This window comes from Neophocaena asiaeorientalis, unplaced genomic scaffold, assembly GCF_003031525.2.
Source record: "Neophocaena asiaeorientalis asiaeorientalis breed wild unplaced genomic scaffold, Neophocaena_asiaeorientalis_V1.1 scaffold629, whole genome shotgun sequence".
Taxonomy (NCBI): domain Eukaryota; kingdom Metazoa; phylum Chordata; class Mammalia; order Artiodactyla; family Phocoenidae; genus Neophocaena; species Neophocaena asiaeorientalis.
In genome coordinates, this window is record NW_020175468.1 from 5,907,969 (window position 1) to 5,934,685 (window position 26,717).

At 41.6% G+C, this 26,717-nt stretch overlaps 2 protein-coding genes across 2 annotated transcripts in view; one reads left to right on the forward strand and one right to left on the reverse strand.

Moving 5' to 3' along the window:
• Positions 1 to 7,226, reverse strand: part of ZNF283 (zinc finger protein 283) — a 19,253-nt gene extending 12,027 nt beyond the window's left edge. Inside the window, 4 exon segments of the mRNA XM_024768578.1 lie at positions 1,288 to 1,414; positions 3,562 to 3,649; positions 3,959 to 4,025; positions 7,166 to 7,226. Coding sequence (XP_024624346.1) covers positions 1,288 to 1,414; positions 3,562 to 3,649; positions 3,959 to 3,990 — 247 coding nt within the window. The 5' untranslated portion in view covers positions 3,991 to 4,025; positions 7,166 to 7,226.
• Positions 7,227 to 9,546: 2,320 nt separating this feature from the next.
• On the forward strand, positions 9,547 to 10,223 carry LOC112415670 (proteasome maturation protein-like). Its single transcript, XM_024768829.1, has 2 exons — positions 9,547 to 9,920; positions 10,139 to 10,223. Exons 1-2 carry the CDS (start codon positions 9,580 to 9,582, stop codon positions 10,221 to 10,223), a joined length of 426 nt encoding a protein of 141 aa, XP_024624597.1. The 5' UTR covers positions 9,547 to 9,579.
• Positions 10,224 to 26,717: the final 16,494 nt, after the last annotated feature.

The window sequence follows — 26,717 nt, forward strand, 5'->3', positions numbered from 1 at the left end:
GAAGAGTAGCCCCCTCTTGACGCAACTAGAGAAAGCCCGCACGCAGCAACAAAGACCCAATGCAGCCAAAAATAAACAAATAAATAAATAAATTTTTTTAAAAAGTTACTCTAAAAAGCCCTGGAAGAAGCTGATGATAGATATTTGTGTAATACTTAACAATAAAAAAATTAAAACCCCACATAAAGCAAATCATGGCTTCTAACCACTAAGAGAACAATCCACATTCTTCCCCAAAACCAACAATGCTGCCTGTCACCTGGATCCTGCCTGTCTCCCTGACTCACTTCTTGGTACCCTCTCCTTCACTAACGCTGCCCTGGCCTTTCTATGGTTCCTAATACAAAAGAACCATACTTTTGGGACTTCCCTGGTGACGCAGTGGCTAAGAATCCGCCTGCCAATGCAGGGGACACGGGTTCGAACTAACCACTAAGAGAACAATCCACATTCTTCCCCAAAACCAACAATGCTGCCTGTCACCTGGATCCTGCCTGTCTCCCTGACTCACTTCTTGGTACCCTCTCCTTCACTAACGCTGCTCTGGCCTTTCTATGGTTCCTAATACAAAAGAACCACACTTTTGGGACTTCCCTGGTGACGCAGTGGCTAAGGATCCGCCTGCCAATGCAGGGGACACGGGTTCGATCCCTGGTCCAGGAAGATCCCACATGCCACGGAGCGACTAAGCCTGCAAGCCACAACTACTGAACCCACGTGCCACAACTACTGAAGCCCACGTGCCTAGAGCCCCTGCTCCACAACAAGAGAAGCCACCGCAATAAGAAGCCCCTGCACCTCAATGAAGAGTAACCCTCCCTGGCCGCAGGCAGCTAGAGAAAGCCCATGTGCAGCAATGAAGACCCAACGCAGCCAAAAGATAAGTAAATAGAAAATAAATAAATTTATTTTAAAAAAAAGAACCACACTTTGAGTAGCAAGGACACAGATCATCTATAGAAATGTTGAAGCTAAACACAGTATGAAATCTGGTTTCTTTGACAGTGGTTATGAAATAAACACCCCATAATGCAAATCCAGCTATTTGGTCATTAAAGAAGAGAGGCCATTACAGAAAGGGCAGAGGAAGGTTGAAGCTCACTGAGGGATGGGACAATCGAGGTGCTCAATGAACCCATTTCTAAGCCAACAAATACCAAAACATTCCTTTGAGAACACGGAGGAGAAATTCACCTGATTTTTTCAAAGATAGCCCTGTAATTCCTAGTGCAGAAAGCTGATGTTCCAGAAAGGAGATTCTAAACTATTTCAGGCAGATGAACTTACCCAGTGAGACCAAGTTACTATAGTTCTCCAACATCACATCCACGTACAAGTCCCTTTGAGCAGGGTCCAGGAATTCCCACTCCTCCTGAGAGAAGTCAATGGCCACATCCCTGAATGTCACCAAGCCCTAAAACCAAAAACCCACACATTACTTGTGAAATTAAAGAAATTTAGAAACTATTTCCAAGAGGAAAAAAGAGGAGTATGAAGCGTAAACTATAAGAAGAGGAAAATATAACGATCCAGTCGGCTGGAAGCCTGTGAGACGTATGGGTAGGGAAAAGTAAAGAAATTAGTATGACTAAAGCAGAGTGTCTACGTGTTCTAGAAGAAACCTATTACAGCAGAACTTCCTGGATACTGTGAAGTAACTCAGCTATCCAGACCTGTCTGATAATGCATAAAATAATGTTTCTCTTCTATTAAATAAAAATAGTGTTGGGGGAAGGGGATGGGGGCGTTTATGGGTGTGTATACATACAAACAACTTGCTAAGTGCCTGCCTCATAAATTCTTATTTATTTATTTATTTATGGCTGCATTGGGTCTTCATTGCTGTGCGGGCTTTCTCTAGTTGCGGTGAGCGGGGACTAATCTTCGTTGTGGTGCACGGGCTCTAGGCGCGCGGGCTTCAGCAGTTGTGGCTCGTGGACTCTAGAGTGCAGGCTCAGTAGTTGTGGCACACAGGCTTAGTTGCTCCGCGGCATGTGGGATCTTCCTGGACCAGGGCTCGAACCCATGTCCCCTGCATTGGCAGGCAGATTCTTAACCAGTGCGTCACCAGGGAAGTCTCATAAATTCATTATAAATGTGAACTGCTACACCATCTTTTCCCTTTAAGAAATACCAAAAACACATAAAAATTTTTTCCAAATGTCCTATAAAATCTCTTATTTTAGAAAAATGATTTCAATTAAGGATTATCATTAAGCCTCAAGTGAACCATGCTGTGAGATTATATCATCAGCATTTTTCCTTATTATGATGAATCGAATATGTAAAATGTTTTTATTACCTGCAATTCAGTTCATCATGTGGATATATGAGATTAATGACTATTATACATTCAGGCTGAACAAAACTTCCAAGATTTTCTTAATTCTAGGAGTCTATTATCAGCCAGTACTTAAGAATCTGGATCATCTTTTTACATGGTAACTTCAACCACCTGTTGCTTAACACATTCCTTGTTCCCGAGGTGGAGGATATTGATAGAGTATATCAGACACAACACAGGTGTCACATCCTGGTCAATAACTAAAGAGACTTTGACACTGGTGTTTACTGATAAGGGAGTCCCTGGAAAGAACCACTCACTCCCCGCTCTAATCCTAAAAGCTTGCAAAGCATGTGATCCCATACAAACTGAGGCTATGACGAAGAAATCCCATATTCCATCTTGTCTTTCTGGAAAACTCAGGTCTGTGAAGAAGTTCCACGTTCTCCTGTGTGGTCCAAAGGGACCCTCATCACTAACTCATCACACCGCAGACCTGTCTTGGGAATGAGAAATTCTGATAATGGAAATGGGGCAGCCCTGGCCGAACAAAGATGGAAGTGATAACAAAAGGCAAGACCCAAGACAGCCTGCCATGGATACGTCCCAGTTAAACACCAAAGCTCTTCCAGACAATACACAGACTACTGAAACTGTTCTCGTGGGTGGCCATCCAGCTGGCTAAGGGCAGAGTATCCTGACCGACTTCTTTGCTAGCTGTATCTTAGCCTGAAAAAGAAAAACAATTGGGAGAACTTCAGCCATTTTTTTCTAGATAGGACATGAACTAATCAGCATCTTAGCTTGAAAAAGAGAAACTGTTGCTTTCCAAATGTCTGCAGTCTTTCATTCTCTCCTCTTTCCTTCTTCTATGAAATCCTCTTTGTGCCTTTGAAAGATGAACTCAATCTACTGTTGGTTTTCCTTGTATACAAATAAAAGCGAGCTGATTGTTCTCTATATTTCTTTACATTACTCTTTGATAGACACTCAAATATTTCCCTTAAAGGACTCCATTCCTTCACTGCTCTTGATGGAAGACTGAACCGCAGGAGATGTTGAGTAATGTGCTCAATGAATATGATGGCACTGATTGGAAAAGGCACAGAGGGAGGACGCTGGGCTGTTTGGCATCATCCTTTACTGGAACAGAAGGAACCGAGAAGCAGGTTCAGGCATGGGGTTCTGTTAAGTAGAAAGCTTTAGGGTTAATTCAGGAAAAGATTCACATGACCTAAAAATCACAACACTTCAAGGAGAGAGAAATACCAACTTACGTCAGTCGTGGTTCTAGAATTGCAGGAACTAATTAATGCTCCATAGGGTTCCTCTACTGGTGAAGCACAGAGTCCAGAAAAGCCAGAGCTGCAGAAGGAAAAAGAAGCTTTAGATCAGGTGTGCTTAAGTGATCCTGTCCTGCCTTAAGCAACTGAATAAAAATACATCAAAATATTAGAGATGATTAACTCTACAGGATACAATTTTAACTTCCTTCTCTATACATTCCCTGGATTGCTGAATTTTTTGCAACACACCTGCATTAACTCCATAATCAGAAAAATAAAGATATTTCCAAATGTAGAAAACTGAGTGACAGGGAATTCAGTCATTAGGAAAACTGAACAAACAGGCCCAACACTGAAAATCGGTGGGTCTGAAACAAATGACACCTACCAGCTCTTCAACATCTTGTAGCTGTAGCTCATCACTACAGTGAGACACTTTCACTGTCAAGATTCTCCTGTGAATGAACACAAATTATGTTAAGTCCCCTTAAAGTCACAGCAAGGAAATATATGCATATAAACAGAACAATATTTGGTACAGAGTAGATACATAACAAGTGTGGCTACACCTCTCTAATTCTTCACTGAATGGTCAATTTAAAACATTTGGATACAATCCTTGAAAAATGTCTTTCAAAACTGTCTCTTATTGGATGGGATCCATATATAACTCATAATATTCTTAAGTACTTTTGTTCATAACTATAACTATTGCTTGATATTTTATCATTTACATTTTCCCTTCTTTTGATTCTTTATAAACATAATGTGTATTAGGTGCATATTATTCCATCAAACGGTATACTGCATTTACTTAACTGTTTCCATGTCATTGGATTCTAAATTTGTAAAAGCTCCTTCCAAGCTATTATAATTTTATTCCAGACAAACGGAACTAGATCTTTTTGGGGTCACACATACTCGGTAATCTCATGAAATTAGGGACACTCTGCCCACTTAGAAAATTAATTTACAAATATTTACAAAAATTTTGTCTCTATTTCAAGGGATCTGTGATCACCTGGATGCTTATAAATGGAATAAGAAGACCTCAGGTTAAGACTTCCTGTTCTAGACCATTTGAGCCCCTGGTAACTTTTTCAAACTTGCAAGCACCCACACAATCATTTTATTTCTCTTCATATTTTGATCTATAAAAAGTTGATGTGGAATGATCCAGAATCACCACATAACAGCAAATCTTAACTAAGCCTTCATATTTTGATCTATAAAAAGTTGATGTGGAATGATCCAGAATCACCACATAACAGCAAATCTTAATACTTACTAAGCCTGTATCATGGGGCAGGCACTGTTCTATGGAGCTTTACACATATGAACTCAACTTACATCATTATAACTCCATTAGGTAGGTATTACTTTGTTCCAATTTTGTAGACATGGCACAGAGAGCCTGAGTCATTTATTTACACTCACACAGCAAGTAACAGGTAGAGCTGGATCCAGATGCTCTAGATCCAGAGCCTTACTCTTAACCACAGCACAGTACTACCTCTCAGAACCCGCACAGAATTGGACCTGAAATAACTCATGTTTGGCAATGCTACAGATTTCTACCTAAAAATTATCTGAAAGTCTCTGCCCTTGTGGGTACAAACTGCAAACCACTACTGTAATAGGGAAGAACCTTTATGTTCTATTACAAGTTAATCACTAAAGATATGTTGCCTATAAGCTTAAATTATACATAATGGCCCATCTCTGGGAACCCTGCCTAACCCCCCCAGGTAATGAGCATTAAGCTAAAATACCTTTGTTTAGCTCACAGGAAACATCCTGACCAGATCCACCTACGAATGCCTACAGGGAGGAAAAAATTAACACATCCCCTCCAGAGGCTGATGAGAACCAGGAAATGTTTGACTCCACTCCCTCCCCTTTCAGTATAAAAGAAGCCTGAATTCTAATTCAGGCCAGATGCTTCTTTGGGACATGAGCCCACCGTCTTCTCAGTCTGCTGGCTTTCTGAATAAAATCGCTATTCCTTGCCCCAACAACTCATCTCTCGATTTATCGGCCTATCCTGGGGCAAGCAGCTTGAGCTTGGACTCAGCAACACTATGCTCAAACCTCAATCACATTCCCACCCCTGAAAGCCTCACAACATTGTAACTTACTACCCGAAATAACCGATCCCCTCCTACCTTGCCTTGCTTTGAAAACCATGACTGTGGAACAGATAAAAAATAATTTGCATTCGATACCACCTAAATGCTAATCTCCTCAAGTAATCATAGTCTAAAATAAAGCCCTAACATCCCACCTCCAGCCCACCTTCTGGAGGTGGTGTGCTTCTATACCATCAGAATGCTTAGGGACTTCCCTGACGGTCCAGTGTTAAGACTCCGCCCGTCCACTGCACGGGGTAGGGGTGGGTTCCATCCCTGGTCGGCAAACTAGGATCCTGCGTGCCACGCGGTAGGGCCAAAAAAAAAAAAAAAATTGCTTAGAAAGGGAAAATGTACTGGAGGATTTGAACAATTTGCCATATGAACGGATGGCTACTGACTGAGGAAAAGGACAATGGGGGGCCTCTGGGAAGAGGGAGGCACCAGCATGATGGGTTATTCACCAGAAGGAAGACCCAAGATAGACACTACTAGTCAAGTGTCTTGAAAAATGGTCAAGATATTTCTGGTTAAGGAAAGCAAATAGCGTCATGATCTAAAAACAAAAGTAACTATGAATAAAAAAGAAACACAAATTCACCTGAACCTTGATTTCTAAATATGCAACAATTCTGTCCTTTTCAGGGTCCTTCTCAGAAACCCAGCAGCAACTAGGGTTGGGGGGGGTGGGCGTTAGGGGCAGCAGGAGGGGGTGGGGAGAAATCACGAGACACCAGTATTTCTCGGAACACAGACAAACCTAACTAAAACCAAAATAAAACACTCCCCAGGGCCACATCTGCCTTCATCCACACATACACAAACGGAATTCAAAGGGAAACTGGAATTGAGTTGACAGCAGTTCTTGGGGACAGAGGTCTGTTTGTAGTGGAGCTGAAACAGGTAGCTGGTCCCCCAAGGAGGTGATTTTTCTAGGAATCCTACCTGTGGGACCTCCCCAATCATGTCTTTCCAGGAGCCTGTCACGAGGACACGTCCAGGTGTCAAATTTTCATCCCAAGACTAGATCTGTACTTTCTTACTGGAAACGTACATTCTAGGGCTTAGTCCTGGAATTCTTTTCTTGCGGTCACTTAACTCTGGCAGCCCCTAAGAGAGTCTAGAAGGAACCTAGAGCATCCCGCCCAAGCAAACCACACCTACAAACAAGGTCACGCACTTCATGACCCCGTCACACATTCCCAATAGCACACACCGTTAGGGAGACACACCCCGGCCCTGTCACGCCGTCTGTCACACACCATCCTTCTCAGCCTCTCGCTCACACACAGGCTTGAGGCTCCGGACACGACTCGCCCTGTCCGCTGCCCGGGCCTTCTCACCTCGAGCGCCTCCCAGTGTCACCCCCACACGCACTACTGGTTCCGACAAGGCTCTGGCGAAGTCCGCTAAGCCCTCCCACCCTCACCCGGCGCTGATCACTTCCTCGGACGCGACCAACTCACCGCGCAGAGTCCAAAAAACTCGAAGACACCGGAAAGGGACCCAGAAACGGAGGTTAGTTTGGGCCCAGAGGCTCATGGGAAATAAAAGCCGGAACATCCTCTGAGGCTCGGAGCCCGACGCTTCCAGGCGCTCTCCGCAGGCAATCTCGCCCTGCCCCGAGAGGTCCTGTGCCCTGAGACTTCTGGGAAATGTAGTCCGCGGCAGACGAATCCCCAGAAGCTGGGAACCTGGACCTTCAGAATGCTCCCAGCATGCAACTCGGCTCCGCCTATCAGAGACGCCTTTTCCAAAGCCCACCCGAATCTCTGGTCTTAGGTGGGAGGAGTAGTTTGAGTCTTGGTCGAGCCTGGTGGCTCAGTAGTCTTTAGCATGGCTCTGGGCGAATCAAGAGGTTCCCAGCGAAGGCTGAGGAACGCATTCTGGAGTCCAGAGCGGGGGCGGGGGGGAGAGGGAGGAGGCGCGTGACCAGGGACTTAGGCCTCAGTGAGCGGGGGCATCCTGGGTAAAGTCCGTGAGAATGACCCTGAGCGGGGTCACGAGCTTACCTGGGCACGAGAGATTGGAGCAGGGTCTGGCAGTTGAAATGATGAATGTGTCTTGCTTTGGGTGCGCTTGTGGGTCCGATTCGGTGTCTGGAACCCTGTGTAGACTTGTTTATTTTCATGGGATAGTCTCTGCATATGTGAATCTTTGTTTCCTTAGGTGTAAGGCGGTTTGTATCAGAGGTTATATGCTACTGTTGGAAAGCAACAATGAGTGGTCGTGAATGGATATTGTGACCATGGAGACCTGTGAGAAGGTCTCTGTAGGACTGAGAGACTTGAGGTCTGTGTCTTTATGTATTTCTGTTAATGTTAGTAACCGAAGATGACAATATTTGTAAGATGTTTTTTCTGATAGGCTTTTCTTTTGTGTGCATACCATGGTAATTGTGAAAGCGGAACACTGTCCAGCTGGGATTGAAAAACAGTACAGTGTTATCTAGCTTGGCATGTTAGTTTGATTATCTGACTACCAACCACTATATGTGCCTGGAAATTGTGACTGTGTGTTTTGATAGTGAGTGACAATAAACCAGTTTTGTTACCTATAAAGTAGAATACTGTTATTACATCTTCTTGGAGAATCAAATTTAATATGCAGAAAAAGACCTGCAATTTATCTGCCAAAAGATTTGGACGTTTTATGATGAATCAAAGATGTTTTGGGAAAGACTGCAAATCAGCATAACTTTGAAAAAGAAAGAAGAAATCAAAGTAACAGCCAGTCTTGGAGTGGCTGAGGTAGGCTTCCAATCTTCATGATGTTAAGAGAACTTGAGCAAATAACTTTGAGAACCCTGGATTAAAGAAATAACTTCCCATGGGTAGAGGCAGATAGATTAGAGGAAAGCCCATAATTAGGTAATCAGATGTCCTAGCTTATAGGTCAGACAACGCAAGGAACCTGTTTGAGACTACATAATTATAGTCAATCAGAAAACTACTTGTTTTATTTTTAAGAGTGATCATTGCATTTTAAAATATTCTAAATATACAAAATCAGGTTTCCATTTCCTAGGCAGGGCCTATAGCAGTTGGCAGTTTTGAACCAAAATATCTGTAGCTTCCTCTGGAAGACTTTTTTTCTGATCTGAAATGGTAGGTAAAAACAGTTTATGGATATAGTATTAGGGAAGAAGGTAAAATTCCATTCCTATTACAAGTTCAGAATAAAGTCCCAAGTGTTCCTGAAAAAAGAGCATTTTTTAATATCTTTATTGGAGTATAATTGCTTTACAATGTTTAGTTTCTGTTGTACAACAAAGTGAATCAGCTATAAGGATACATATATCCCCATATCCCCTCCCTCTCGAGCCTCCCTCCCATCCTCCCTATCCCACCCCTCTAGGTCGTCACAAAGCACCAAGCTGATCTCCCTGTGCTATGCAGCTGCTTCCCACTAGCCATCCATTTTACATTTGGTAGTGTATATATGTCAATGCTATTGTCTCACTTCATCCCAGCTTCCCCTTCCCCCAACTGTGTCCTCAAGTCCATTCTCTACGTCTGTGTCTTTATCCCTGCCCTGCCACTAGGTTCATCAGTACTGCTTTTTTAGATTCCATATATGTGCATTAGCATACGGTGTTTGTTTTTCTCTTTCTGACTTACTTCGCTCTGTATGACAAACCTTAGGTCCATCCACCTCACTACAAATAACTCAATCTCGTTTCTTTTTATGGCTGAGTAATATTCCATTGTGTATATGTGCCAAAAAAGGATTTTCTTTTCTAACCTTTTTTCCAAGTCTCTCTTTTGCTTCACCCTAATTGGCTTCATCACAGCTAAAAATCCTTAAAACAATTTCTCTGTCGTCAAAATCAATAGCATTGGGTAACAGGCTGAGAGGCTGTTTGCAGAGCTAGTTGAAGATGAATGTCAGAGGACTTGGATCTCAGCAAAAGGACAGTATTCCAGTTACTGAACTTTCAGCAAGTGGATCTTTTGAAAGTCATGATCTTCTTCAAAAAGGTTTTTCTTGTGTGAAAATTGAACTTTTGCCCAGTCATCCTCTTGAATTATCAGGAAAAAAATTCCAGCTCGACCAAGATAAAATGAACTTTTCCACACTGAGAAACATCCAGGGTCTATTTGCTCCACTAAAACTACAAATGGAATTCAAGGCAGTGCAGCAGGTTCAGCATCTTCCATTTCTTCCAAGCTCAAACCTTTCATTGGATATTTTGAGGGGTAATGATGAACTTCTTGATTTGAAAGGAATCCTTTTTTTTTTTTTTGCGGTACGCGGGCCTCTCACTGTTGTGGCCTCTCCCGTTGCGGAGCACAGGCTCCGGACACGCAGGCTCAGCGGCCATGGCTCACGGGCCCAGCCGCTCCGCGGCATGTGGGATCCTCCCGGACCGGGGCACGAACCCGTGTCCCCTGCATCGGCAGGTGGACCCTCAACCACTGCGCCACCAGGGAAGCCCCTGAAGGTGTTCTTAATGACCCATCAAAAAGTGAATTAATGGGAGAACCACATTTGATGGTTGAATATAAACTCGGTTTACTGTAATACAGTGTGCTGTTCATGGAAATAGATGGGTTGCATCTTGTTTAGAGTTGTCTTTTTACTATAATTTGACATGCACAACATTAGAAGTACTGACACATGAGAAAAATCAATAGCATTGCTTTCACGAATATCATTGCAGTAACAAATCTGGAAATGAAACATGCCCATCAGAAGTAGGATGTTTAATTAGGTGTGGAGTACCTATACAGTGGGATAGTGCACAGCAGTGAAAATGACTGAATTAAACAAATATGATAAAGAGATAGATATATACATACAGTATAATTCCATTCATAAAACTTTAAAAAGAGGCGAAACAAATGATATTTTCTGTGTAAGTGGTACATAATAAAAAACAAGGGGACTTCCCCGGTGGTTCAGTGGTTAAGAATCCGCCTGCCACTGCAGGGGACACAGGTTCGAGCCCTGGCCCAGGAAGATCGTACATGCTGCGGAGCAACTAAGCCCGTGCGCCACAACTACTGAGCCTGCGCTCTAGAGCCCACGAGCCACAACTACTGAAGCCTGTGTGCCTAGAGCCCATGCTCTGCAACAAGAGAAGCCACCACGATGAGAAGCCCGCGCACTGCAACAAGAGTAGCCCCCACTCGCCGCAACTAGAGAAAGCCCAAGTGCAGCAACGAAGACCCAATGCAGCCAAAAATTAATTTTTTAAAAAAGGATATAAAATTCAGGAATGTGGTAGCTACAGGAAGGCAGGATGATGAAGAGAGAAGTTGGCAAAAGGATTCAAAGTTATTTTGTGTATTCTGTTTCTTAACTGGAATGTATTTACACAATTGTATGCTTTTAAAATATAAAGAATTTATCTGTGATGAAATTTTAAAGTTTTTTATATAGAAATTGAAGGCAACCATGTGTATTTGGGTATGTATGACTGTATGAAGATGAAGAAAGTTATGGGATATATATGCCAGATTTTAAACAATACTCTACACAAGGGGAGTGTGGGAGCTTGTGAAGGTATGTGCAGAGGAGAAACTTACAGGTAAGTGATGTGAAAAAAAATGCCTGTTAAAAGTGTAAAATACATACATCTCTGTTATTTACATGTGTATGTGTTAGAAGATACTAAGAAATACTAAGAATCATTATAACAAGGTAGTAAACTTTCAGGTGTTTTCACTTGGTATTTTTATGCCTTGCTTGAACTTTTGACAAAGTCTATTTTGTATAATATAAGTATGGCCACCCTTGCTTTCATTTACAATTTGCATGGTATGTCTATTTCCACACTTTCACTTTCAGCCTCTGTGTGTCTTTAAATCTGAAGTGAGTCTCTTGTAGACAAAATATAGCTGGATTTTGTTTCTTTTCTCATTCCTTCAGCCATTCTCTCTTTCGATGGAGAAGTTTAATCCATTTACATCTAAAGTAATAATTAACAGGGAAGGACTTACTATTGTCATTTGTTAATTGTTTTCTGTTTGTCTTATAGCTTTTTTGTCACTCTTTTCCCTTGCTGTCTTCCTTTCTGTTTCATTGATTTTCTTTTCTGTGTGTGTGTGTGGTGACGTGCTTTGATTCCTTTCTCATTTTCTTTTGTGTACCTTCTATAGGCATTTTCTTTGTGGTTAACATGGGACTTAAACAAAACATCTTAAAACAAGCTGTATTAACTGATAACATCATATACAAATGCTCAACACTTTTATTTCTCCCCTCACACATATTTTATGTTATTGATGTCACAAATTATGTCTTCATATTGTGTATCTACTAACATATTTTTGTAGTTATTATTTTTACTTCTGTATTTTAATCTCTATTCAGAACTAAATGTGATTTATGCACCACCATTATAATATCACAGAATTCTGTATTTGTCTATACATTTACCTTTTCCAGTGAGCCTTTTCCTTTCATATTCTTTCATGTTGCTGTTTGGCATCATTTCCACTTGAAGAACTTCCTTTAGCATTTCTTGTAAGGCAGGTCTAGTGGTGATGAACTCCCTCAGCATATTATCCCACTCCCTCTGGCCTGCAAGACATCTGCTGAGAAATCTGCTGAGAGTCTTATAGGGGTCCCCTTGTACATGATGAATTGCTTTTCTCTTGTTGCTTTCAAAATTCTCTCTTTGTCTTTGACTTTTGACAATTTGATTACAATGTGTCTCACTGTGGATTACTTTGGATTCATCCTATTTTGACTCTATATGACTTCACTTTTTAATATAAATTTATTTATTTATTTTTGGCTGTGTTGGGTCTTCATTGCGGTGTGCGGACTTCTCATTGCAATGGTTTCTCTTGTTGTGGAGCACGGGCTCTAGGCATGCGGGCTTCAGTAGTTGTGGCGCAGGGGCTTAGTTGCTCTGCAGCATGTGGGATCCTCCCAGACCAGGGCTCAAACCCGTGTCGCCTGCATTGGCAGGCAGATTCTTAACCACTGCCCCACCAGGGAAGCCCCTATATGGCTTCTTGAATCTGGATGGCATACATTTTCCCAGATTTGGGAAGTTTGGGGCCATTATTTCCTTTCTTTCTTTCTTTTTTAAATCGAGGTAACATTGGTTTATAACATTATATGTTTCATGTGTACAACATTATATTTCTACTTCTGTATACACTAAGGCATGCCTACCACCAAAAATTTAGCTTCCATCCCTGACTCTACAGTTGACCCCCTGTTGAGAAGCCAAGATATCGAGTAATATCCTCTGAACTGAGAAGGAACTTTGAGGCTGAAATATGAAGCAGGCCACTCCATAAAGTGCAATTATGAAGTTTATTATGGGTAACTTACATACAGGCGGGAAAGATCCGCTGGATGGATGATCCAGAAGCATTCGCAGCTGCACTCCATGTCATCGAAAAGGGCACAGGGGAGTTGAAAGGGGCCGAAGCTAAAAATAGAATCTGACTACCAAGTAAGAAGCATACCCACACTGACAAGAACTGGGGATTTTTCCTGTCTCTGGGGGTCTCTTGACCATTGACCATCTGCACCAGCAAAGGCATTCTTCCAGTTTTCGTATCAGATGAAGGCAAGGGTAAAAACTGATAGGGAACTTATCTGGCTTGGGTGCATTCCTTGTGAGTAGGCTAAAGTTCAGTCACTCAGAAAAGGGAGAGGGTAGGATTGTGGGCCTGAGATGGAGTTGACAAAATGGAGTCAGTGTGGTGAAGCCACACACTCCCTGTAACCATTTCACCTTCCCGCACCCACCCCCTATTCCTTCCCCTCTGGCAACCACCACTCTATTCTCTATATCTAAACATTTGGTTTGATTTGGTTTGTTCGTTTGTTTTTTGTTTCTTTTTCTATATCTCACATATGAGCGAAACCATATATTATTTGTTTTTCTCTGATTTATTTCATTTAGCATAATACCCTCAAGGTCCATCCATGTTGTTGCAAATGGCAGGATTTCACCTTTTATGGCTGAATAATATTCCTGTGTGTTTGTGTGTGTTATCTCCCACATGTTCTTTATCCATTCATCTGTTGATGGGCACTTAGGTTGTTTCCATATCCTGGCTATTAATAATAATACTAAGATGAACATAGGGGTGCATATATCATCTTCAATTAGTGTTTTTATGTTCTTTGGACAAATACCCAGAAGTGGAATAGCTGGATCATATGGTAGCTCTATTCTTAATTTTTTGAGGAATCTCCCATCCTTTTTTCCAAAGTGGCTGCACCAATTTACATTCCCACCAACAGTGTAGGAGGGTTCCCTTTTCTCCAACACTTGTTATTTCTTGTCTTTTTGATAATAGCCTTTCTAACACATGTGAGATGATGTCTCACTGTGGTTTTCATTTGCATTTCCCTAATAATTAGTGATGTTGAACATCTTTTCATGTGCCTGTTGGCCATCTGTATGTCTTCTTTGGAAAAATGTCTATTCAGCTCCTCTGACCATTTTTAAGTTGGATTGTTTAGGGTTTTTTTGTTGTTGTTGTTGAGTTGTATTAGCTTTAATTATTGGCCATGTGATTGAATTTGATCTGTAGCCTCCCCACCCCCGCCAAGGTAGAACCGATATCACATGGTTCAAATCCCCAACCCTGTAATCACACAGTTGGTCTTTCCAGCATGACCAGCCCCTATTCTGAAGCTACTGAGGGGTTACCTGTGAATCACCTTATTAGAATAAACTCCAGTGTGATCTAAGGGGCTTATGAATAACAAAGACATCCTTATTACTCAGGAAATTCCAAGGATTTGGAGTCTCCCTCCCAGGAACCAGGCACAAAGGCCAGTCTACTTCTTTATCATTCAACACTGCTGCAAAGAAGACACAAATAGGTTGAAATTAAGAGGACAGAAAAAGATATACCATACAAAAAGCAACCAAAATAGAGCTGAAGAGGTTAACAAATTAATAGATCTATCAAAGGATCAAAGTAAACCGTTAAGTGAAAGGCCCAAATATAATGGAAAACTAATATCTGGGAAGTACATTATTTAATATAGTAGGAGAAAGATGGGTTATTCAATAGACAGAGTTAAGTAAATGGACTAACAGTATGTGTGTGGGAGTAATTATATACCAATTTTATTTTATATATATATACACACGTGTGCACACACACATTTACAATGCATGGAATAATTAAATGACTCAGTGAAAATCAGGTAAATATATACTTAAATTCTGATATAGGCATGGATTTTCTAAGCATAACACCAAAGGTAAAAACACTAAAATACTGAGAGGTTTGACTCGATAATTATTTGTAAATATCCAAAAAAAAAAAATGCCTGAATGGCAATAGTTATATTTTTAAAAATTGAATTGGGACAGAAAGTTTAATGTATATGATTGACAAACAGATGATAATTTTAACACAATGTGCCTGCTTCACTCAGTATTGTTTTTTGGGTTTTTTTGTGTGTGTGTATGTTTTTTTTGTTTTTTGTTGTTTTTTGAATAAATTTATTTATTTATTCTTGGCTGCAGTGGGTCTTCGTTGCTGCACACGGGCTTTCTCTAGTTGCAGCGAGCGGGGGCTACTCTTCATTGCGGTGCGCAGGCTTCTCATCGTGGTGGATTCTCTTGTTGCGGAGCACAGGCTCTGGCACACAGACTTCAGTAGTTGTGGTACACAGGCTCAGTAGTTGTGGCTCGCGGGCTCTAGAGTGCAGGCTCAGTAGTTGTGGCGCACGTGCTTAGTTGCTCTATGGCATGTGGGATCTTCCCAGACCAGGGCTTGAACCCGTGTCCCCTGTATTGGCAGCCAGTTTCTTAACCACTGTGCCACCAGGGAAGCCCCAAGATCATCTATTTTGTAAAGAAATGGGATCACGCTATACATATTGTTCTGCTATTTCCCCTTTTCACTTGAACACAATTCCTCTACTTCATTTTATATCAGGTATAGAGATTTAACTCCTTTTTAATGTTGAATTATTATCTAACTGTCCACTAGTCACACTGGCTAACAAGCATTTGAAATGTGACTAGTTTGACTAAGGAACTACATATTAAAAATTTTATTTAATTGTAATGATTGTAAATAGCCACAAGTAGCTACCATGTTGTTCAGCATAGACTAACAATTCCTCAAAGGATAAACATTGAGGTTAATTTCAGTTCTTCAGTATTACAGACACGGCTTCAGTAAGCATTACTGTATCCACATCTTTTTCTTTCAAGTCAGCATTTTTGTAAGCTAGAATCTTATATGTAAAAATGCTGGTTGATTAAGGGTTTGCTTTCAGACATTGTGATAGATACTACCCAACTCAACTGTAAAAAGACTGTAGTCATTACTAACAGCTACCTATGAGCGTTCTCATTCCCCCACATTCTCAACAATACTGTATACCATCAACATTTGTTTTTGATATTTGTTAAGTGAAAACATGGTAAGTCATAAGTTTCCATTATCAATTAATTGCCTCAGCTCACAATGATAAGCTTAACCAAAAGACGGTGCTGGAGGGACACTGCAGGACGAGGAGGTAGGACTTTGGGAAGCTTCCCCATCCCCAGATCAACAAAACAATAAATCAGGCCCTCATTTGTAGTAACTGCCAATTCCCATGGTGTAAACAGTCCTGTCACCGCCAGTTTCTAGCTGCCAATGTGGTATCACTGAAGGTGGAGTTGGGAAGAGATGTACAGTGATACACCACGATATAATTATTTCCGCCCTACAGACACAATTGACATAATCTCAAGAGCATAGATAACAGGAAGTGATGTGTTGGGTATTTATTACCTTAGTTTTCTAAATGCCTTTATCGTAAGTCTACATAACTTTTAAATACAATCAGCCCTCCATATCATGGGTTCAGCATCCGTGGATTCAACCGTTAATCAAAAATATTTTTTAAAAAAATCCCAAAAAGTTCCAAAAAGCAAAACTTGAATTTGCTTCATGACAGCAACTATTTACATAGTATTAGGTATTAGGTACGTAATACCTAATACAAGTAATCTACAGATGACTTAATATATAGAGAAGGATATGCACAGGTCACATGCAAGTACTATGGCATTTTACAAAAGGGACTCCGGCATCCTCAGCACTATCCACAGTGAGTCCTGGAAGCAAACACCAGCAGATACTGGGGGACTACTGTAATGGTTGTGTTAACACGTCTCAATTTTTCTGAGAATCTAACCGTAGGGACCGGCTCCGGAACACTGCTACATCCATCTACAGCCATTCGGTCTGTCCCACGACTGTCACAGTAACACAGAGTCACACACACACTCACACACACCCCACCTGCTGTGTCCCCAGTGCGGGTCCAGGAGCTGGCGCACCTCAGGGACCATCAGCCTACACTGGGCCTTCCGGAGCGCAAACATGTTCAGGCACAAACGTGGTCAGGTAAGTACTATCGCTGGGGACTCACCCTAGAATCCCACGCCCAAGACGTCACTCACACACTGCAGGCGCGAGCCGGCGCTTGCGTACTGCGAGCACCGACTACAACTCCCAGAAACCTCCGGGGCGGAGACGCCCCCGGGCCCTTGGGTTTCCGATGTCTCCTGCTTTTCCGGCTCTGGACTACATTTCCCACAGGCCACTGGGCCCCAATGACCGTGGGTCTCGGAAGTCCACCTAGAGCTTCCTCGTGGTTCTTGGGCTGCGCGTGTGAGCAGGTTCAGTATAAAGAGAAATCATTGCGGGGCGTGGAGGGGAGGGCTTTGAGAACTCCGATCCTAGTAGCCGGCGGTGGGAATGGACGGAGGCAAACGCTCCAGGTAAACGCGAGCTGTGACGGAGGTGATGGTGTGACAGACAAGAGGGGAGGGGTCGTCAAAACAGGTGAGGGTGTCTCCAGGCTGCGTGTGATGGAGAGTCAAGTATGCGACAGCGCTGGAGTGTGCTTCAGTGACGGTGAGGGACAGACGTGGTGTAGGGGTTGTGTGTGAACACTGCGCGTGGTGGAGCCAAGGATACGTCACGCTGTGTGAAAGGTGATATTGCATTTGCATGATTGTTCACATGACGGGCCTGAGATACCCTGTGACAGACGGAATGGTGTGTGTGTGTGTGTGTGTGTGTGTGTGTGTAAGTGGGCATCTGTGCACACGAAATGGCCAGTGTATGTCTCTGTGACTGCATGTAAAATACGTTGTGTGCGTTTATCTGGTGACCATGACGGAGTCGGAGTGTTTCTCCGCGGCCGTGTGACAGACTATACGTGTGTGTGCACCAGAGAGGAGAGAGATTGCAGTTTGTGTATGACAGGATCAGGATGAATCTGTGACTGTGGTGGAAGTGTGTTTTTGTGTGTATCATGACAGGGCGAGGGTATGAATGTGTTGTGTGGTTGTGACAGGTCTGGGGTGTATCAGTGATTGTGTGATACGTGTGTATGTATGACCATCTATGCGTGTGCGTCAGCATATATTTCTGTCACTATGTGTGACAGGCATTGTGTATGTTTGTTGCGTGGGTTGTTTTTTTGAGTGGGTTCTTTTTTTTTTTTTTTTTGCGGTACGCGGGCCTCTCACTATTGTGGCCTCTCCCGTTGCGGAGCACAGGCTCCGGACGGGCAGGCTCAGCGGCCATGGCTCACGGGCCTAGCCGCTCCGCGGCATGTGGGATCTTCCCGGACCGGGGCACGAACCCGTGTCCCCTGCATCGGCAGGCGGACTCTCAACCACTGCGCCACCAGGGAAGCCCGAGTGGGTTCTTTAGTATGATGTTTTCTCCTTCTTTTTAAAAAAACACACACTCAATCCAAAGAAATAAGTTCATTTCAATTATTAGTTTGTTATGAGTTTTCATTATTATTATGAATTTCTGTTGATTATTTATCAAATGTCTTTTCTGTGTCTACAAATATGACCGTAAAATTTTTCCTCTTTATTTTGATAACACGGTAGAATACATGTTTTTGGTACATGGTAGAATACATAGATTTTTTTAAAATGTTAAACCAACCTTACATTTTTGGAAGAAACCAACTAGGGCATGACATAAGATTTTTTTTGTAAGTTGCTGTCTACCTCTTTTAATATTTTGTTAGTACCTTGATTTATACTGCCAGCATGTTCTGGGAAACTCAGGCTGAGAAATGAGTATAAGATTGATCCTGGGCTTGGAATACCAGGGTGCTTGGAGAAATCATCAAGGAAATTCTCTGGAGGATTGTAACTTCCATTCATGCATTGAAGAGATTTTACAGATAAACCCAAAGTTAACATAAGGAAACAAGCCACCATGTATTACAGTAGCAAAAACAGCAAACAACATAAATAGAATGCCAAGAAATTAAGGTATGAAGTTTATTGGGTACAGATAAAGATATGAACTCTATTGGGTACTTATTACATAAGTTCAAAGGAAGAGGAAACTAAAAAGGATGAAAATTATAGGCTTTGTCTGTCTTGGGAAGTTAGAAAACAAAGAATAACAGAATGAATAACAGAAAATGGGTCAAAGCAAATTATAAGCATAAATTAATGAAGTAGAAAACACTGATGCGACAGAGAGGCTAAACACCAACCACTGCTTATTTAAAGTGAGTATTTGAAGTGATGCACTTCTGAGGTGATTAATTAATAAAACAGAGAAAAGGCACAAATAAATAATATTAAGAAGGGAAAAGACTACACAAAAATAGAAGACTTTTAAATTAGAATAAATTTGAAAACAGATGGGAATTCCCTGGTGGTCCAGTGGTTAGGACTCAGCACTCTCACTGCTAGGAGTCAGGGTTCCATCCCTCATCGGGAACTAAGATCCCTCAAGCTGCACAGCATGGCCAACAACAACAGCAACAAAATAGATGACATAACCAATTTCCTAGAAAGATACAACTTAAAGAATTGACAAGAAGAAATAGAGGGATTTCCCTGGTGGTCCAGTGGCTAAGACTCCGCGCTCCCAATGCAGGGGGCCAGGTTCGATCCCTGGCCAAGGAACTAGATCCCTCATGCATGCCACAACTAAGACCTGGTGCAGCCAAATAAATAAAGATTTTAAAAAAGAAGAAGAAGAAGAAATAGAAACTTTTAATAGGCAATTAAGCATTAATGATATAGTATCAGTAGTTTAGGCTCTAAACTCTAATCATAACTAGGCACAGATAATTGTGTAGAAGAATTTAATTAGGGAAGGGTTCAGACACGTCTTACGTGCTATCTCATTCATATCCTCTCAGCCTCAGCTGTGCCTGGGGCCTTGGGAAAATTGTTTCTCTTGATTCACTGATGCGGCAATCATCCCTGCATGAACTCTGGCCAATTCCACATGGGCACAACCCAGTGCCTGACCTCATGCCGGCACTGGGCACCTCTTGCCTCAAGCCACCTAGGCCCATCTGGTTGTGCTTTTTTCTTGATCACACAAATAAAATAGATTCTCCAAAGGGTTTTAATAGATGCTGTGGCTCAAACCTGTAACTTCTTTGTGGGTAAAAGTTCATGTTTGTAAATATTTCTCTTAGTTGGCCCTGTGGGTCTTCCTTTGTTCTTCATTATTGTTGCAGTTATTGTGTGAATGGGAGATGAATGACCAAGTTTCAAATCATTTAGCCCTTTAAAAATAGCCTGAAGAACCTAAGTGTCCATCAACAGATAAGATGGATAAAGAAGATGTGGTATATATACAAGGCAATATTACTCAGTCATAAAAAAAAGAATGAAATAATGCCATTTGTAGCAATATGGATGGACCTAGAGATTATCATACTAAATGAAATAAGTCAGAGGAAGACAAATATCATATGACATCACTTATATGTGGAATCTAAAAAATGATGCAAATGAACTTATTTACAAAACAGAAATAGACTCACATAGAACACAAACTTATGGTTACCAAAAGGGAAAAGGCAGGGGGAGGGAGGGATAAATTAGGAGATTGGGATTAACAGATATACACTACTATGCATAAAATAGATAGACAGCAAGGACTTACTGTATAGCATGGGGAACTATATTCAGTATCTTGTAATAACCTATAATGGAAAAGAATCCGTAAAAGAATATATATATTTGAATCACTTTAATGTATACCTGAAACTAACACAACATTGTAAATCAACTCTACTTCAATTTTTAAAAAAAATAGCCTGCCGAGAGGGAAGAGGAGAGTCACATTAGGGAAACATCCTTTGCTTACTACATGATTTATATTTATAAGTGAAGCAAAATGATATCTTCCATTTGCTTTTATTGGTTCAATAGTGATAGTTAAATAGAACAAAAGTAACCACAAGTTATTCCCCTCCTTCTATCCACACGGTTAATGCCCTTCCACACTGATTCTGGGCAAGCCTTGTGACTTGCTGGCCAGTGACATTAGCAAACATAACTTGAGCAGAGGCATGAAAAGCACTTCCTTATTGGAGGTTGCCCTTTCTCTCTGCCCTTTGGAAACATGTCATTTCCATGTGAAAAATGTCCAGTCTAGCCTGCTGGAAGATGAGAGGCCATATGGAGGAGAACTGAGGCCGACTACCAGTCTTGTGAGTGAGACCATCCTAGATCATCCAGCCCATCAGCTGACCATAGAAACATAAGAGAGCCCAACAGAGATTGGTCAAGTCAGCCCATACCAGAAGAACAACCCAGGAGACACAGAGGATCAGGAGATAAATAAAGGGCTTATTGTTAACCCTTTTTGTTTGTTGTTTGTTACGCAGCAGAAGCTAACTGATGCAGAAACATAGAATAAGCAAATGTTAATATAGTTGACCCTTGAACGATGCAGGGGTTGGGATGCCAACCCCACACACAGTCGAAAATCCATGTATAACTTTTGACTCCCTCCAAACTTAACTACTAATAACCTACTGTTGACCAGATGCCTTACCAATAACAAACATTCAATTAACAGGTAGTTTGTATGTTATATGTATTATACTGTATTCTTACAATAAAGTACGCTGGAGAAAAGAAAATGTTATTAAGAAAATCATAATGAAGAGAAGATACAGTATTATACTCTATTTATTGGTACCATAAGTTTACTTGTCAGTTTACAAGATGAATGGTCTGTCAGTACCTACATCAATATTGTCTTATATGATACAAAGCACTGTAGATGTTATATGTATTACTAACACTAGGCATCAAAAATAAAAATGTGAAAAAGCAATTCATACTTATTTGCAGGTATAACATTATCATGCATTGATCACAAAGAAGCAGCAATATTGCTTTATGGTAGCCTAGAGTAATTGATACAATTGCTTTATGGTAGCCTAGCCTATATACTAATGAATGAATCATTATAAAATTTTTATGGCATACAGTATTACAGTCATATTCATAATACAGTATTGAGAACATTGTTGCTTTAGAAAAAAAACACCTATGATGATAGGCTGATACACAGTTTCCCCAGTTATAAGAGAGAGAGGCATACTGTACAATACTGTAATTCTTTGAAAGCAAAGTTATAAAATAGTGAGAAAACTAACATTATTGATTTTATAATATCACTCACCTTATGCCTATGTAAGGATAGACTAGTATCTACATATATTTGTGCATCCATGGCATACCTAACTTTAACTTTTTTACAATATTTCTAGGCTACATGGTTCATCTGTTAGTTTTTTCAAACTGTTGCAAATCTCCAAAATTTTTTTCCAATAAATTTTGAAAAAAATCCAAGTATAAGTGGACCTACACAGTTCAAATCCATGTTGTTCAAGGGTCAACTGTACTTTTGATCTAGATGATAGGTATATGCATCATATTTGAACTAATTTTCAATACTTTTGCACCTGAAATTTCTCACAATAAAATTTAGGAAAATTACTCTTTATTTTCATGATATTATGATTCTCTACCATTTCATATCATCTTTTATTTCAAAGCTAATCAACTAAGCATTGCTTATATTAAGTTGATTCAAAATATTTACCTCTTGCCTCTAATTTAGATCTTTATTCCTCAAAAAAGAGAATATTTAATAGTTTGTTATGAACATATATTAGAAACTACACAGGGACTTCCCTGGTGGCACAGTGGTTTAAAATCCACCTGCCAATGCAGGGGACACAGGTTCTATCCCTGGTCCGGGAGGATCCCACATGCCGCAAAGCAACTAAGCCCACGTGCCACAACTACTGAGCCTGCGCTCTAGAGCCCACGAGCCACAACTACTGAAGCTCTCATGCCTAGAGCCTGTGCTCCGCAACAAGAGAAGCCACCACAGTGAGAAGCCCGCGCACCACGATGAATAGTAGCCCCCGCTCACCGCAACTAGAGAAAACCCACATGCAGCAACGAACACCCAACACAGCCAAAATTAAATAAAATTTAATTAATTAATTAAAAAGAAAACAATTATTGCTGGATGGACAGAGTCCCAGACTGCACTGATTCTTACATGTGAGCACTTTCGGGAATTTTGTCCAGTAGATGATATATACTAAGACAGGTGATGCACACATTTAGTAAACTGCTTAAACAAACCAAATCTGGGGGGAAAATTATTTAAGAGGCCAGGTATTTGTAAATGTGCATGGAAACGGAAGAGTGCATGGAAGCTTACAGAATACAACAAAAGATCCTTGAAAAATTTCCAAGGCATTCTGTAATAGGGAAGAACAAATCTGACTCCATATTGGATGTGTTTCTTTTCCTTTAACCTTTGTGTTCTATTGCTTTTGCTTCAAAGTAATCACTAAAGGGATGTCGCCTGTAGCTTAAAGTATACATAATGGCCCATCTCCTGGAACCCTGCCTCCCATGTCTGAGTGTTAAGCTAAAATACCTTTGTTTAAGCTCACAGGAAACATCCTGACCAGGCCCTGACCTGTGAATGGCTGCAGGAAAGAAGAACCAGGAACTATTTGCAACACCTTATCACCTTTTTTACTTTACCTCCTCACCTCCCCCTCTTTGTTCTATAAAAGAAACTAGCATCCAAACCTGGGCAAGATGGTTCTTTAGGACACTAGTCCACCACCTACTCAGTATGCTGGCTTTCTGAAAAAAGTCGCTATTCCTGGCTCCAGCAACTTGTCTCTCCATTTATTGGTCTGTCCTGCGGCAAGCAGTTCGAGCTTGGACTTGGTAACAATTGGACTGACCCATGTAGACGCTCAAACACCGGGCAGTTGAGGACATCCACACGGATGCTCCTGTAGGTGGTTGGGGCTGGGCAGAGACTCTAGGTAACACCCCCGATCTGCCTCCTTTCTCTCTTCTTGAAGGAGCAAATCCTTGTGCTGCCCATCCTTTAAACTGGATAGTGAATAATGCAGCAAAAATTTCTATACCACTGAATTTTAAAATATCATTCAAGCACTCTACAGCTACTCTTCAGCATCTAATAAATGTTGGAATATATTGAAAATACATGTATCGCAAATAAATTTGAAACTATTCAATATGCAAATATGTCGATTTGGTGACATCATAGGACTAAGAATTCAACTCGAGGTAGTGGTTAAACACCCTTTTAGAAATTGTACGTTACGTTCCTGAAGATTGCATCTTAGAACATAAGCCAAAGTTACACTTTGAAAATCACCAACTTTTAAATGTTGTTTTAAGGAAAATTAATATTTTGAGAAAATAATGAAGGCATCCAATTCAATACCCTTAAGAGCACCAAAGGGGGTAAGAATAACATAGGATTAGTAGATATGTTAAAAACTGTTGAGACTGGGTAGTGGGTATGCTATTCTCTGTATGCTTGTGTGTGTTTGAAAATTTCTACAGTAAAAAGTTTTAAAAATAGCTCTTTAATGGCTACCACAGAGCATCCTCCATTTTCTCCAATCTCTCAAATAATTAATCACTTAATTAAAAGCTTAATTACTAAAGCGTGATTACAAAAAAAAAAAAAGAATTGCTGGGTTCATAGGGAGCTTGGAGTTCATGCTCTGTGGCTGGATGCAAGAGCCCTGCCAAAATCTCTAGACCTAGATCACTGGGTCTCCATTGGATTACCTGGATGAAATAAAATTTATATTTTATGGCAAGACAAGAAAAATTTAAACATAAAATTATTTTCTACCAGTTTGGGCCTCTGCCTTTCCCTTTAGTGTGTATTGTACATCTGCATTGAACAGACTTCCTTAGGAGATAATGTTCCTTCTTAAACTTGTAAGGGATCACAGTAACCCACTACTTGCTTTGTACATACAGATCTGGATTGTATAAACTGTCAATACATCATTTGTTGGATAACTCTTTGCCTCAAAAGCTTATATAACTGTGCTTTGACCTCTAACGGGCAGAACAGTCCTCAGAGCTTTCTGAAAGACTGTCTCCCAGGTTATAATCCTCAGGTTGGCTCGAATAAAATTTTCCATTTGTTTCTTAGATCGACCATTGATTTGTTTTTCATCGACAGCCTCCTGCAGTGGGGAGCTTCCCACCTGATACCTCACAGCCTCCAAAGGTACCTGAAGGCTACCAGAGTTCAAATCACACGGGCACAGCCGCACGCTCGCACAGTCACTTATGCTCACACACACACACATGCTCACACCCAGGCTCACACACTAAATGGGCTGGTCAGCCAACTCTTCAAGCCTCAGTCTCTGAAACTGTGAATACCTCCAATGCCCCCACCTTCCACTGGGGCCTCAGAAAACCCAGCCTCCTTTCCTGGCCAGTCTCTAATCCCCAGGGGTCCTTAGCTCCACCCTCTCCCTGAAGGGCCAGCCCCTGACAGAGAGGCAGGAACAGGAGAAACAGGAAGAATACTTTGGATACAAAACAGGTTCAGGGAAGTGAGGCCTGTTGGGAGGAGCAGGGTTTTGGCAAAACGAGGGTGAGTCCAGAACCCTAGTGAGTATCCACAGTTCCTGGGTGTTTGCTGTCAAACAAAAATCGCACCGAACAAAGTTAAACAGGCACGGGAGACTTTTTTCAAGACTATGGCAATAAGAGAGAGAGACTGAACTCAACTCCACTGAAACAAAAGGTGGGAGGGGTTTTCAGCTGGATGAGCTAGTGGGAAAATGCCAGAGACAGAGGGGAGGTTGGTGCATGGGATGGTCCAGCACGCTGACTTACTCCTGAGTTTACAAATGTAAACTCTCTGTAATTAGGCATCTGTGTTTGCTAACTGCCACTTATTCAAGTTCGGCTCCTACCCTCCCACAGAGCCTGAGGGTCAGGGGTGCTATCTTCCTTGATGATGACATTTTGGAGGGGTGGCTCCCGGGTCCCCTGAGAAAGACATTCCTGGGCTGTAAAACTAGCAAGAGGCTGGGAGAAAATTTACCTACATTTCAAAGGGACAGAGAAGGAATCGGCAATGACAAGTTTTCTAAAGTAAATGCTCTAAGGAAAGGGAGATTGGGGGCCTAAAGTCAGGAAGAAGTCTGTGTAGAGTTTAGTCAAGCTCAGGAGACCATTAAGGCTGTCCTGGTCACCGCTATTGTGTCCCCTCTGCCCATTCATCTGCGGGTTCGTGAACCTAGGTCTCTGCACATGCCTGGTACCCACCCTGCATGGCACGGTGAGTAGGTGTGATCCCAGCAGGCAGTGCCTCCAAGCGCAAGAAGCAAGGCAGATCAGGAGATGCCAACTTGGCATCAGCTCCCACTACGCTCGGTAGCATCCATCTGGAAGTCCCCATCTGCCTGGTGTCTGAGTGTCCACATGGGTTTGGCTGAATCCTCAGGGGACAGTGTGTCCCTCCTGTTGTCTGCCTGTGTCTCTATCTCCTCCGATGTTTTAAAATTCATTCATTTAAAAGTCTAATAAAAAATGTATTAAACACCTTCTGTGGGCATGTCCTGTTCATCAAGTCTGCGTTTGTCTGTGTGTCTACATTTGTGTCTGTCCACACCGGATGTGTCTGTCTTTTTGCATCCCATGTGTAACTGCCTCTCTGGGAGTCTCTATCTCCCTGTCAGTTTGTTTATAAGTTCCTCGATTCACTCATTCCTACAACATCACAAACATCCCCTGAGACCTCTGAGGAGTTCACAGCCCGATGCAGTGACAGACACTAGCCCAACCCAGGGTGACCAAGGCTGGGAGACGGAGGTATTTGAGGCTGAAGGTGGGTGGATGATTGTAGGGGGGCGTGGCAGGTCAGAGAAGTCTTCAAGGAGGAGGTGATGTTT